The 13,485-nt window shown below is 54.4% G+C and overlaps 3 protein-coding genes across 3 annotated transcripts; 1 reads left to right on the top strand and 2 right to left on the bottom strand.

Annotated features, from left to right (window-relative positions):
* Positions 1-297: 297 nt before the first annotated feature.
* Positions 298-1,587, bottom strand: ETH_00030085 (uncharacterized protein; the record flags this gene model as incomplete). The annotated part of the gene is made up of 3 exons (XM_013373479.1): positions 298-652; positions 846-1,210; positions 1,369-1,587. 3 exons carry the CDS (start codon positions 1,585-1,587, stop codon positions 298-300), a joined length of 939 nt encoding a protein of 312 aa, XP_013228933.1.
* A 1,305-nt stretch (positions 1,588-2,892) lies between these two features.
* ETH_00030080 (DNA gyrase subunit A, putative) lies at positions 2,893-10,307 on the top strand (the record flags this gene model as incomplete). Its single annotated transcript, XM_013373478.1, has 13 exons — positions 2,893-3,393; positions 3,456-3,595; positions 3,790-3,909; positions 4,109-4,178; positions 4,353-4,489; positions 4,638-4,923; positions 5,566-5,912; positions 6,103-6,293; positions 6,869-7,232; positions 7,691-8,499; positions 8,824-8,914; positions 9,235-9,326; positions 9,616-10,307. The coding sequence occupies 13 exons, from the start codon at positions 2,893-2,895 to the stop codon at positions 10,305-10,307; spliced, it is 3,840 nt and encodes a 1,279-aa protein (XP_013228932.1).
* A 666-nt stretch (positions 10,308-10,973) lies between these two features.
* ETH_00030075 (uncharacterized protein) lies at positions 10,974-13,241 on the bottom strand (the record flags this gene model as incomplete). The annotated part of the gene is made up of 1 exon (XM_013373477.1): positions 10,974-13,241. One exon carries the CDS (start codon positions 13,239-13,241, stop codon positions 10,974-10,976), a length of 2,268 nt encoding a protein of 755 aa, XP_013228931.1.
* Positions 13,242-13,485: the final 244 nt, after the last annotated feature.

Below are 13,485 nucleotides of genomic sequence, written 5' to 3'. Positions count from 1 at the left end.
TAAGATGACAGAAATGGACACTACAATTGCTGTCCATTCGCCTCTTGCAAGTTTTTCTGGGCAGTACCATTTACGCAAACCTGGAGAGGGAAGATACGAAACTGCAACCAAAAAAATAGGGATAAAAACAGGATCTTTACTTTCCAAATATCAAGAGGCGGGGCGCAGAGGACGCCACGCCCAGCGTCTCCCTGAGACACACTCCAAGTTGCTTCAGTCGCTGTTGTTACCTCTGCGGCTGCTGCTCTTGTTGCATATCTGGAGCCTGTTGCTGTTTTTGCTGCTTCATATGTGTCTTTAAATGCTGCTGTTGCTGCTGCAGCTTTGCTGTTCCGTTTGTTCCTGCTCTGCTGCGATGGCCGTTGCGCCTCCAACGAGGCCTGCTCCTGTCGCATTTGGTGTTGCTGACGCTGCAGCATCTCTCGCTGCCACTATGTTTGATGCCGCTGTTGCTACAGTGGGTGCTGCTGTTGCTGCTTCAGCATTTGTTGCCTCTGGCGCTGTAGTTGCAGGATCTGCCGCCGGCGCTTTTGCTGCAGCCACTGCATGATTTTGGCCAGTTGAGCCTTCAGTATTTTTTGTCTTTTTCTTTTCATTTTGTTCGCGTCTTTTTAGTATAGCCTCGGATATACGAGGGGCCGCGCGGCTTGGCCTGTGGGGCAAGCACGAGCCTCAATACGCAAGCATTTGACCCTAAACCCTAGACCTGAAACCCTAGCCCTGAAACCCTTGAATTCAAAACTTATGCCGTCAGAAGTGCACATAATCCCGGGGAAAAAAGCAATTTTTTGTTGATGCTGGTGAATAGACTTGAGGCTGCATGCTTGCACTCATTTGCACCTCACCGTCCCGTCAGTCTGTGAGTCTTTCCCCGAATCGCCACTGTCCCCAGCGGGGATCCCCAGGGTTTAGTGAGCTGGCCTGCAGTTGTGCAGACAACAGGCACCTGCCGCTGCGTCTTGCATTTGGAAAAGTAAGCTGCACAATCTGCTGCGAACGCCAAGGCCCCCCCTGAAGGGCCTCCAGCGGGGCCTTCCTTCAGGGGTGACTCAACTCGAGTTTTCCCTCGAGAAGAATCTTCTTGAAAAGAACTTTGGTCCATAGATGAGGCCTTATTTGGAAGCCGCAGCAGCACGTGGGCCCCAGGCATCCCTTCTGCATGCATCCAAATGTCTGACGGCTTCGAAAAAGAAAAAGAAAGGCGCTCATTCTGCATTGAAAAAAACCGCAAAGACCACGCAAGAAAGAAAATAGATCGCAAATAAAATATCAGGAAAAAAAGCGGTACTAAGGATTCTTTCTAGCGACGAATACGCGGGTATAAGGAGAAAAGAACCATTATACATTTGCGGTGTATGAACGCCTCACCTGTTCAGCATTTCGGCCGATGTAAACCATACCCAGATCTGGGGAATCGGGAATTGCCTCCAACACCAGTAGGCCCTTCATCTGGGGGTCGTGCCCTTTGTTGGTCACTTTCGTTGGCTTCTTTTGATCTTCTACGGGCGCCCTGGCTGCTGCAGCAGCTGCTGCAGCAGCTGCCCCAGCAGCAGCTGCAGCTGCTGCTGGGGCTGGCGCAGCTACCATTCTCTCTTCAGCAGCTGCCTGCATGCATCAGAGGCGCCTCTACATCGCAACGGCGTTTTGGTGTCTGGAAGCCCATGACGGGATTGGACTTGATTGAAAAAGACAGACACAGGTCCTGCCAGTAGCGTAGACCAACAGGGCATATAAACAAGCACTCCACAGACACAACTTCATCTGCTTCACGCTTCCACCCTGTATGATTCCGCGAAAAGCCCGAGGAAAGTCCCCAAAGCGACTCACCTCTGCACCGATAGCAGCTGGAGGGGAGACCCTTGATGCACATCTTTGTGAAGCTCTCATCCCCCTCTGGATGACTCTCCCAAGAACCCCACAACTGGAAAGCCACAAAGGCCCAGAAACCATATATTGCTTGGGCCTTGAGTCCCTCAAGGGAGGAGCTGCTGTGGGACAGCACAGGGTACGCGTGAACCCTGTGGCGGTCTGGGGTTTGAGCCCTCCGCGTAACCTCTTAAGGCCCCTGATCATTGTGGTTGACTCATTTATAGGCGCTACGAAAAAAACTAATTTGATAAAATGTAGTAGACGCATGTCGGCATCCTTGCCTGCGCGGAGGCGCTCGCCAGCTCGGATCTGCGGTGTACAGACATCCCACGCTTGAGGAATGGCTTCCCTGTCTCAAGAATTGCCTCTCAGAAAAAAATTATGTTGTTTTTGGATTGCGCTTTTCGAATAAAGTAATTTGCGGGGAACCTGCTGGCTAGAATGCAAACTCGTGTCATTGCGAGCACCGGCCGATGCTCTCCAGCGAGAGGCATCGATTGGAAAGTGAGGTGAAAGTTATGTGGTTCCTGTAAATTTTTTGACGAATTGCAAATTGAGAGCCCCACCTAGAATATAGTCCAGGCGGGAGCTCCGTTGACCAGCGGGGGCGCAGTGAGGGGCCCCAACCCCCCGAGTCGGCACAAGGGCCCCCACCCTTCGAGGGTCGCTGTAGGCCGTAAAACCTCAGCCTTCAGCTGCAAACCTACAGAAGAGCTTGGCCTTCTGTTAAGAGGAACAGATGGAGCAGGAGTGGCTCGGCTCTGGCAGTTTCATGGGAGTCAACAGCCTCACCAGCCCCCATACAGTCCTAAGATCTCAGTGCTAAGCGGCAAACTCTGACTTTTATTTCTGCGTCGCAGAGTCTGTGTGTCTCAATTAGAGTACCTGGCGCATAGGCCGATGGGGATCGACGATCCCCGTCGTTGCGGGGGACTTTGTGGCCACGCGGCTTGTGAACCCCCGCCAATCTTAACTATTGAATGCTGAGCCGTTAGGCCCAGAGCCACAGCAGTCAAAGCCACGATGCGGGGCCTTTGGGCCTTCTGCTGTTCCGCCCTCGCTCTGCTGTTCCAAGGGCCCTCCAGTGAGGCCTTCCTGAGGGCCCCCGTGGTCCCTCACAGGGGGGCCCCCTCTGTGCCCGTCAGGGTGAGAGGCCCCCTGGCTTATTCAGTTTATGGGCTGACGGGGCTTCTCCCTATGCAGAAGAAAGAAAGTGTCTGCATCTGCACGTCGCAGCTCAGTTTCCGCAACAGTTCTCACCTTGCTGCTGCTGCGCCAGCAGATACTGCAGCACCAGCAGCAGCAGCAGCAGCAAGCCCAGCTGCTCCCAGCAACTCGCCTGGAGCAAGCACAAAAGAGCCAGCAGCAGAGCAGGATTCAGAGCGGGCCTTGTCTTGTGAGTTTGCGGATGAATTGATAGAGAGCTTTGGACAGTATGCCATCTCCACAATTCACTCGAGGGCCCTTCCCGACACAAGAGATGGGCTAAAACCTGTTCACCGCAGGATTATATATGCCATGCAGGTGAGTGCAGACTGGGCTAGGGGCTGAAGGCCCTGAGGCTCTCTGGCGTTTTAGACTTGAAGGGAAATTGCTTGTGGGCGGCGAGCTGCTGCAGCAACTGGGTCTCAGCCACGCTGGGCCCTTTAGAAAGAGCGCGAGAGTGGTTGGGGAGGTGCTGGGTAAATTTCATCCTCACGGAGACAAAGCCGTATACGACGCTCTCGTCCGGTGCAGCAAAAGCAGCAGCAGCAGCAGCAGCAGCAGCAGTAGCTGTATCAACGAATACTGTCCGGCACGCACCCTGTGCTTTAGATCTAGGGCAATAGCAGATTGATCAGAATCAAGGAGAGTGCTCAAGCCTTGGCGGCAGGGCGTAAGCTGAATGAGAAGGGCTTAGGGTTTAGGGTTTGTGCGCAGACTGGCGCAGCCATTTGTTTACCAGCTGCCGCTCATTGAAGGCCACGGGAACTTCGGCTCTGTTGACGGGGACCCAGCAGCTGCAATGCGCTACACAGAATGCCGGCTATCTGCTTTCTGGTGAACTCAGACTAAGTTTCTAGCCTTTTACATAAGAGCTTGGAGCTAATTAGGGACTATAGGGGGATCTTTAAAGGCAGCAAAGGCCTAAAAACCTGCACCCTGGCCAGCTAAAGAACTGCTAGAAGTACTCAAACTGGGCCTTTTGAAAAGCTGAAGATTCCGGTTTGTAACTGTGGCTTATGGCTCCTGCACTCAGCCAGGATGTTCTCCTGAAGGACTTGCACACCTCCGCCTGCGGCTTTCGCAGCAACTTCGACGCCACAGAGGTAAGCACAGGCCGCAGGATTCTGCAGGATTTTCCCTGACATGGGAAACTGGGAAAAGTTTGAAAGTTCAGGCATTTTAGGCCTCAAAATAGCATTTGCAAAACCCCTGGGACAGGTTTTCTCGTACAGAGGAGAGGCAGAAGGCTTTAGGACCTGCTTTGTTTACGGCTTCAGGTGGAGCCCGACTTTTTCCCTGCACGGTTGCCGTTGCTACTGTTGCAAGGAACTGCTGGAGTAGCTGTGGGCCTCTCTACAAGCCTCCCCCCACACAATCTCAGCGAAGTGGTCGCCGCATGCATTGCTCTGATTGAGTAGGGCTTACATTCAAGGAATTAGGCTTCGTCCTTGTGTGAACGCTACGGTGGCATCTTCTTGAAGTAGTGTTCCTTTTATTTTTCTGCCTTGCTGCTGCTGCTGCTGCTTACGGTTATGCTTTCGTTGCTTGTATTGCTGCTGCAGCAACCCGCGCATTTCAGATGCTGCTCTTTACCGGCTGCTGCCCGGTCCAGATTTTCCCACGGGGGGCCTACTAGTGCAGCCGCCTGAGGCCATTGCAGCATACAGGAAGGGCCACGGATCTGTGCGGCTGCGGGCCCGAGGCTTTGTGGAAATGAAGGAGAAGCAGAACCCTGTTACTTCTGCTGGAGGTGGCAAGGGACAGAAACAGGGACCAAGCCAAAGTGGAGGGCCACAGAGCTTGCAGATAGTTGTCACAGAGCTTCCCTATGGTGTCAATAAGGTCAGGGTCCGATGCTTGGATATCAAGTTGTAAAGAAAGTGCCAATGCATGCATTTACTTTCATCTTGCGCATTTACTTTTTGCAAAGGGGCAAGAGGGAACTAGATGACAAAAGAGAGGACTTGAGCAAGGGGAGGCAGAAAAGCAGCACTTGTCTACATCTTCTGTTCCCTTCATTATTGCCTCCTTGTTGTGTCGGCCACCTCTGAATGCTTTCCCCTTTCTTTATTGATTCCTCGCCTCTTTTTGTCCTTCTTCGCCCTGATTCAGGGGGAACTTGTCCAAACCGCCGCGCGGCTTGCAAATGAGCGTCTTCTCCCTTATATTTCAAGTAAGAAGAAACGCTGTATCCTAAACTCCGAATCTTTCCTTGATTCGCGCCGTAGTAGTTTCACAGTTGGTCCACGACGTAGAACTCATCCTCTCAAGCATATAGTCCTTCTTCTAGCATTCAAATTAGGGTCATCAACAAGGATGATTTCTAGCTAGAGAGATGCGGTCAAATGAGACAGCAACTAAAGCCTTCGAACTAAACGTTTAGGATAGATTGTTCAAGGCAGGGTTTCAAAGTCCACAACATACAGTCAAAGCCCAGCGGTCGGTAACCTTGGCGTTGAGAATAAGAATGTTTCACGAATTACTTTTCAGGGCCCAGTGGTCGGTACCCTAAGCGTTGAGAATAAGAATGTTTCACGAATTGCTTTTAAGGACGTTGAGTTGGTTGAGCAGAGTTCAGTTTTGGGAACTTGTGACTTTTTCAAAGAGCGCCGGGTTCTATGGTCCGCAGCTTGTGTCGCTCTGTTTGTGGCTCTTGCGTCAGACGTCCGAGACGAAAGCGATTTCAGTGGCCTCCGCGTAGTGTTTGAACTGCTGCCTGAGGCGTCACCTCGCGAGGTTTGGAGGCAGTTGGTATCCAGCACAGCGCTTGAGGTGTCTGTACAATGCAACTTAGTGGCCCTTAAGGACGGAAAACATCCGCACAGCCTCTCAATTAGGTACATTGCGTGGTTCACGAATCCTAAGCTCTTCTTTTCCTTTAGCCCGAGCCTGGCATCGCTGGAGGTGGTCACAACCAGACCCGCTACAGCCGTTATATGTAATCCAGCGCAGCTGAATGCCTTGGTGTCTAGGGTCTATGGTAAATAACAAGGTGTGTGAGTCGTTCGGTGTGTAATTGGCTCTTAGAGACTTACTAGAGTCGTGGCTTCAAGCTCGTTTGAGAGCCGTGAGAGCCCGCACGGAACGGGAGGAGCAGCTGCTCTTGCAGCAGCAGCACATTCTCGAAGGCAGCACAAAGGCAGCACAACACTCACGAGAAATTGTGGATCTGCTCCAGCGTTGCAGAGACGCGGAAGAGGTGGTCAGCAAGCTCATGGGTAGGCACACGCATGCATAATTGCAGGCAGCGCATATCTGCATGTGCATGCGTACATGAATGTGGCCAAAGTGGAAGAAGGGTACACAGAGTGTTTTAAATGTGCATTTGAATCTCACGCGCGCGTAGCTTTTTACTTATTTAAACACTCGTCGTGATCAAAGAAGTAAAAGCGCAATTATTTGTGTAGAGTGGGCATACGCTCTCTCTGAGTGTACTCATTTACATACTTATACGCTTGTGTCCTTTGACATGCGTATGCATGCATTTTTTTATATAGGTGCCAAAAGTACGCTTTCGATGTGTGGGCTTTCCTGTATCTGCATGCTTTTAAAGCGTGGGCTAACTATTTTGCCTTTAATCAGAAGCAAAAGTGCACGCGTGCACACAATGGATGACAGAATTCATACTCACGTAGTAGAACAAAGCCCGCCGCGTCATTTCTTAGATAGGAATATAATGAGTCTGTGATTTCTTCCTTCTTCCTTGACGCTTGCATTTTTTGGCGGTTGCTTGTGTCTGTTGTTGCCTTATTGCCTTCGTCTTATTTTTAGTTCTGCTGCATCTTGTACACAGGACAGCCCTTGGGCTTTACGGAGGTGCAGGCCAAGGGGCTTTTGCGCATGAAGCTTTCTAGTCTGCTGCAGCTTGAACAGCAGCAGCAGCAGCAGCAGCTCGAAGAGACGCGCCGGAAGGCAGAGAGACTCCGTCGCCTCTTGTCAGATGACGCTCAGCTCTTCACCCTCATCAAAGAGGAACTACAAGAAATAGATAGGAAGTACGGGGGCCCCCGCAAGACACTGTTTCTTCGAAAAGGTCCCCAAGTTTCAACTAAGAGCCCCGTAGTGGCTATGCAGCGCTTGAATCCTGGAGAGGGAGATGGGCTTGAGACTTTTGACGGCGAAGAGGAGATAATAGAAAGTCAAAAAGACAGCAAAAGGTCTGCAAACTGCTTAAAGAAACGCTGGCCCTATTTTTCTTGATTTCGGACGTTTGTGTGAGGCAGGCTTCCGGAGAGCTTTGCTTCTTTTTCAAGGTGGAAAGGCAGTATTCAAAGAGTGCACTTCCCATGCAGCGCTGCGCCAGCATTCATGCTACGCTAAGGATATTTACGGTGTTTACTTGCGTTGGGTTTTGTGTGCGTTGATATTTTGTGCATGGGCTTAAGGTCCTCACGCATGTATATTGTTTCTAAATGCATTTTCACATGTATCTAAGCAGTAAATTGGTTCACGAAACCTTTGCTTGTGAGCATTTGTAATCACATAAGTGAATACAGTGGGCGCAGCTAAAAGAGGCGCATGCAGAGACCTAGGCACCAGCTATCTGAGGATCACGCATTAAGCTCTGCTGGTGTTTTCGACACTTCTACTGCTGGTGTTGTCGCTGCGTGTGCAGTTACTTGCTGCTAGTCACGCGCAAGGGCCTCTACAAAAGAGTGTCGGAGGCCTCAATTAGTCTGCAGTCCAGAGGGGCTACGGGCCAGCGCTGCTTCACCGCAGGCGCGGGCCCAAACCCAGCAATAAGCCGCTGCACAGTAGGAGCACCCCAGCAGCAGCACCGGCAGGACAGAGGCAGCAGCGACAGTGTAGCAGCAGCAACTGAGTGCAGAGACGGCGACTGGATATTGTTCACATGGAGAGACGGGAGATGCTTGGCCCTTCCTGGCTCTCATCTGCAGCGCCACGGACTGAAGACAGTGGCTTCATTCGTTGCTCTTGGTGCCTCCAAGCGAGGCGTCCAGCGTGCTGCTACTGCTGCAGCAGCAGGACGTGCCGATGCTGCAACAGCAGCAACAACAGGATCAGACGGCGAAACTGAAGGACATCTGGGCTGCGTCGTTCGTGTGGGCAAGGAAGAGATAGGAGGCCAGCTGGTGGTGGTTACTCAGCAGGGCCTGGTGAAGGCTCTGCCTCTGGGGCTTCTGCTGCCCACAGGGACAAAAAAGAAGAGTCGCACACGGCGGCTGCTGCCCTTGGGACTTGGAGATGCAGTAGCGGCGTGCGCGGTGGTAAAGAAGAGGCCAACGAAAAGCGACAGAGACGCGCAAGCCATTAAGGCGGAGACAGATACGGACTTGGGAACGGGTCCAGAGACAGAGGCAAGAAACGGGGTCCACGAGGATCCAAACAAAAGCGCGGAGAGTCAAGAACAGACAGAAACATTGGGAGAAGCAAAAGGAGAAAACGACTACTCCGTTGTCTTAGGTGGGAAGACACTTTTGAGCTTGCATTCTCCCTGTGCCTTCTCCCTTTCCAGCGCTAGCCCATTTTATTCCCTCCCCACTCAAATGTTTCCTCCATTCATTCTTCTGCTCGCTTGGCTCTCAGCGTATAACTGCGTGAACTGGATTCTCCTTTGTTCCGATTGTCTGTATCTTCGGCTGCTAGTCTTCTCATTTGGCGTTTGTGTTTCTTTGCGTCTCCGTTTCTGTGCCTGCGTGTTTGCACAATGACAGCAGATATCCGTTTGTCTGCCGCCGTGATGTGTCCGTCAGTCTCTCTCTGCGCGTTTCTTTTCAACTTTTGCAGGCACTGCCTTTGGCCGAGCCCTTCGTTTTCCATTTAGTTCCCTGCCTCAGGCGAGCTTGTTGTCGCGGGGAGTTAAGGGCATCACTTTAAGGTGTGTATCTGCCTCGGAGGTGTTATGTACACCACAAGTGTGGTAACCCTTGGGGACGCTGCGTAACTACATGCCGACTTGTACAGAACCTAATTGCATGTTCGACTGATTTGCGTCTCTGGTGCATTTTGTCATTCGCAATTGCCGGCGGAGACACAACAAACGGGCCCGTATGCCCAAGAGTACTTTTGCCTATTCGAGTTGGAAGAGTCCGGCCACGACATTCAAAAAGCACTGTGACCAGTTAATACTTGCGTATATTGTCATCTTCTCGAACCCGTTGAGATTCTACTTACAAATGCACTGTGTTGGCGCTATAGGAAGGAAGACAGAGTCGTTGCTCTTACTGTCGTTCCCCCTAAGGCCGATCCCGAAGGAGATTCTCTTGTAGTTCTTACAAAGAAAGGCCGAGGTCAGCCAAAGGGGACAGCAAAAAGTTTACATAGCATGTCCTTTGCAGTGGCCGTGTCTTTTACTGTGGATCGTGACGCGCCTGCCTGTACTTGTCTTCTGAACTTGAATCCATCTCCCTGTGACTGCATCCTTGCCTTTATTTGCCCTGTGTCCCCTCCCGTTGATTCGTCCTCTTATTTACGTCTGGTCCTGTTAGCTGTCTCCTTCTCCTGTGTCGCGGCCTTCCGTCTCCTCCAGCTATTGTCCCCTCCACACTCTCCCCCCACTTTGGGGCTGCATGCATACAGGCAAACGGCTGCTTCTCCAGCACCTCTCGCCACAAAGACGAGGAGGCGCAGGCAAGGCTGTGCTTCGACTGGCAAACCGAGAGGGGCCCCCAGGACGGGGCCCCCAAGGCCAGGCCGCTCCGGGGGCCCCCAAGGGCGGGAACTCTCATGATATACCTCCTCAGGAGGAAAGCCAAAAAGAAGCCCCGGAGCCAGAGGACACTCAAGAAGGCGCCTCCGCAGGGGACTCTGAGAAAGGGTCTCCTAGGGAAGAAGCTTCTCGCGAAGGGGCCTCTAAAGAAGGCCTCCAGGGATGTGCAGGGGCGGATTTGGCGAACTTGCGGGGTGGCCCCGAGCCAGCAGAGGAGCTGTGTGGTGTTTGGTTTGTGGGAGGCTCCCCAAGGGAAGTTGGATTGGTGACAGAGCGAGGAATTGTATCCCGTCTCTCTGTCTCCTCTATCCCCGTGTACAGCAACAAACTAGCTAAGGGGGTCTTCCTGCAGAGACTGCGGGAGGCTCCCAAGGCTGCAGACGCTGCTGCCACCGCTGTGCTGCTCAGCGAGCAGCACAAAAGCAAGCAGACGGCACAAACAAACAGCGCTTCTGCTGCGGCGGCTGCTGCTGCTGCTGCTTCTGCTCGTTTTGCTGCTGCAAGGGAGGGTGTGAGCGGCGGAGACTCAGAGGCGCCGACAGTCCATAGAACTATCACGTAAATGCGGCATGCGCCCACCTAAGCGTTTTCTGCCGAGGCTTTTCTACGGCAGAGGCGGTGAGTACAAATAGCCTAGAGGGCATTCTGAGACCCCGAATAAGGGCTTAACAGGCCCCAGCAAAACACCGTGCACTAGATACTACATGAGGCCCTGGCACCTCGTTTACGCCTCCCCAAATGTACACTCCTCGCAAAATCGCAACAAAGAAACATCACGCATTTTTCCCAAGTGCCGCCAAGTGCACGTTGCGGCCTTTTGCTATATCCGAGCTGCCTGCACGGCCCCAACAGAGCCAGTGCGAAGCTCAATTGTCCTACTGAGCTCTCCTGTGGCCTCTTTTTGGCCAGATGCCTATCTATCAGTCCCTGGTGAGTTCTCCGTGAAGTCTCTCAGGGCCTTTGCTGAGCCCTTGTAGTGCACTTTGCAGCATCTGTGCAGCTGCTGCTAAAGCCCACGACGACCCCATCAAGTTTTCTTCCGGGGTGGTTTTAAGGCTCTTGAGGCGGCTTTGTGAGCTCCCTCCTGGGTCCCTGTAAGACCCCAATGAAGAGACAAATGGATCTGCTTCTAGAAAACTTTCATGTCTTTTCCTGTGCGCCCGAAAGCGCGCAGCAAGCCTCCCAAGCCACTCCTGGAAAAGACCTGCTGGCTGCGGGGCCCTGCCTTCTACGGCTTTTGGAAGAAGGCACTGGCTGCATCTGAGGAGACAGAGCTCTGCCGCGAGTGCCCTGAAATGCTGCTGCCCAGTTTGAGCTGCGACAGAGTGCGGCGGCCCCTGAAAATGCTGTGGGCTTTGGGGGGGAGGGGGTCACCCCTCTCAAGTAGCAGCAGGCTGTGCAGCACGGGGTCGGTCTCATCTGGCAGAGACAAGGACAATGCTTCGGGACTTTTCAGTTGCTGCAGCAGGTTGCACACACTTTCAGAGAGAATCCGCGAAGTCTCCTTCGGCATCAGCTGCTGCAGGTTGCTGCCATCCAGCACAGTGACCCCCACAGGAGGCCCCTGCATGAATCCTGGGGAGAGGGGCCCAAGCTCCAAGGGCTCTCCTTGGGGGCCCCTTTGCACACAGCCAAACCAACCTGGAGCAGCCTCTGGGTGCCCCCCTAGCATGTCGATGACCACAGCGCCGGCCTTCATGCCCTCCATCCACTCTTCGGGTACCAGCTGAGGGGGGCCCCCCTCGAACTCGCCCGGGGGGCCCCCGTCCAGCCCGCGAGGGGCACAAACAACTATGTCGCTCTTCTGAACCAGAGCACGGAGGGTCTCAACCACCTGGGGAAATCTGCTGAGGGCCTCCCAAGAAGAGACACGGAGGAGGACAGAGAGGAAAACCGCACCAATAGACTCCACTGCTGCCTTTGCGGAAATCCGGGGGTCAGCCACATACACCTTAGCGCCAGACCTGTAGGCTGCTGCTGCTGCATGCAGCCCCTCAACGCCCGCGCCCAGGACCAGCACCATGGCGGGGTCGATGCGCCCTGCAGCAGTTGTGAGGCCCTTCACCAGCCGCGGCAGCGCGTAGAGGCACTGCAGCAGCGCCTTGCTGCCTCGCAAGGCCTCGAGAGAAGGAGCAGCAGCAACCCCGCGGGCCTGGAGAGAAGGCGAGGAGACACTAAGGGAAAGCACAGACCAGCGCGCAGCACTCAAGGCCGGCAGCAGCGGACAAGGGCGCCCCGGAGGAATGCTGCATATCAGCACGCTGCCTTTGACCCCGCCTGCTGCTGCTGCTGCAGCATTTGCTGCTCTTCCGTTTGCGGGGCCGCCTGCCTTCATAAAGTAGTCCAGGGGGGGTATAGTAGGGTGCACGAGGACCTCAGCCCGAAGCACCTCCTCCAAATCGCAAACATCGGCGCCCGCCATTGTGTACTCTAGAGAAGAGTAAGTGCAGGGGCCTCCGGGGCTCCCGGGGCCCCCGCTGGCCGTGAGAGTTCCTGGGGTCACCTCAGCCGTGGGGGCCGTGGCGGCCTCTTCCCCCAAGTCCCTTTCTACCAAAACCCTAAACCCCATGGCGCGCAGCCGCTGGACACCCCTGGGATCGAGGGGGACGATCCCGCCTCCCACCTGGTCCCGCAGGGCCCCCACAGTCAGCACGGGCGGGGGCCAGTGGGAGACAGACTGGGTTATGGGGTCTTCGTCTAAGTCCCCGTAGACTTTGATGGGCGGCCAGCCCCTGCCCCCCCCCGCGTCCCTGCCCAGATGCCTCAAGGCCTCGTTGATTGCCGCAAGGGACTTCTTCGCGTCTCCAGGCAAGACGCAGACGTTGGGCCGCAAAAAGGTGGGGTTGTTGTTCTTGCCGCCAAGGTGCCCCCGGGGCCCCTGCGAGCGGCGCAGGGCCACAACCCTGGGCACTCGCCAGGCCTCGATTATGGCCCCCTTCAAAGACTTTCCGTCTTGAGTGAGAGTGGGATTAACCACGTCGTTGGCGCCGACAAGGAGGCAAGCGTCGTACTTGAACAGGGCCTCCATGACCTCTGCGCCAGTCTTTATTAGGCGCTCCGGCACGCCCTGCAGAAACAAAGAAATGTGGCCTGGAAACAACCCCGCTATGGGACTCACACCTATCTCCACGCAAGACCCCAGCAGCAGCAGCTTCACTGTCTCCGCGAACTCCGCCCCACACCGACTTTGCGCAAGGCCCCAGCCAGGCACCACCAGCACGCAGCGCGCATTTAGCAAGGTGGCTGCTGCAGCGCTCGCGTCCGTCAAGTTCCAAGAAGTCGGGGGTGTGGCATTTTCCTGCTCCTGCTGCTCCCGCTGCTCTTGCTGCTGCTGCTGCTGCTGTTCGCCCTGCTGCTTCTTGTGCTGCTGCTGCGGCTCCGGCGCGTTTCGGACTTGGTGCTGCTGCTTTTGCTGCTTCAGGTCCTGCATGTGAAGGGACAGTCGACGCGACGCGGGGCGGTTGCTTAAAGAGGAAGAGGCAGAAGAAACCGACATGTTGTCAAGTCGGCATTTATGGGGCCTCTTGCTGCTGCTCCTGCCACTACTGTGCTGGCCCTGCGCCTAAATGTGCTGCTGTAGCTGCTGCTGCATCTATTTGAGCTGTTGAGGCGAAGTCGGTGCTGCTGCGGCTGTGGCTGCCCGCGTGTTTCTTGCCGCGCGAATAGGAGGACCTTTGCTGCTGTTGCTGCTGCTGCTGCTTCATTTGTTTTGGCAGCCCGAGCTGCTGCTGAAGTCTCTG

The sequence above is a fragment of the Eimeria tenella genome, genomic scaffold (genome assembly GCF_000499545.2).
Source record: "Eimeria tenella Houghton genomic scaffold, Eth_scaff15, whole genome shotgun sequence".
Lineage (NCBI taxonomy): Eukaryota > Apicomplexa > Conoidasida > Eucoccidiorida > Eimeriidae > Eimeria > Eimeria tenella.
Note: the sequence above shows the minus strand (reverse complement) of the source record. Positions and strands in the feature narration are given on the sequence as shown.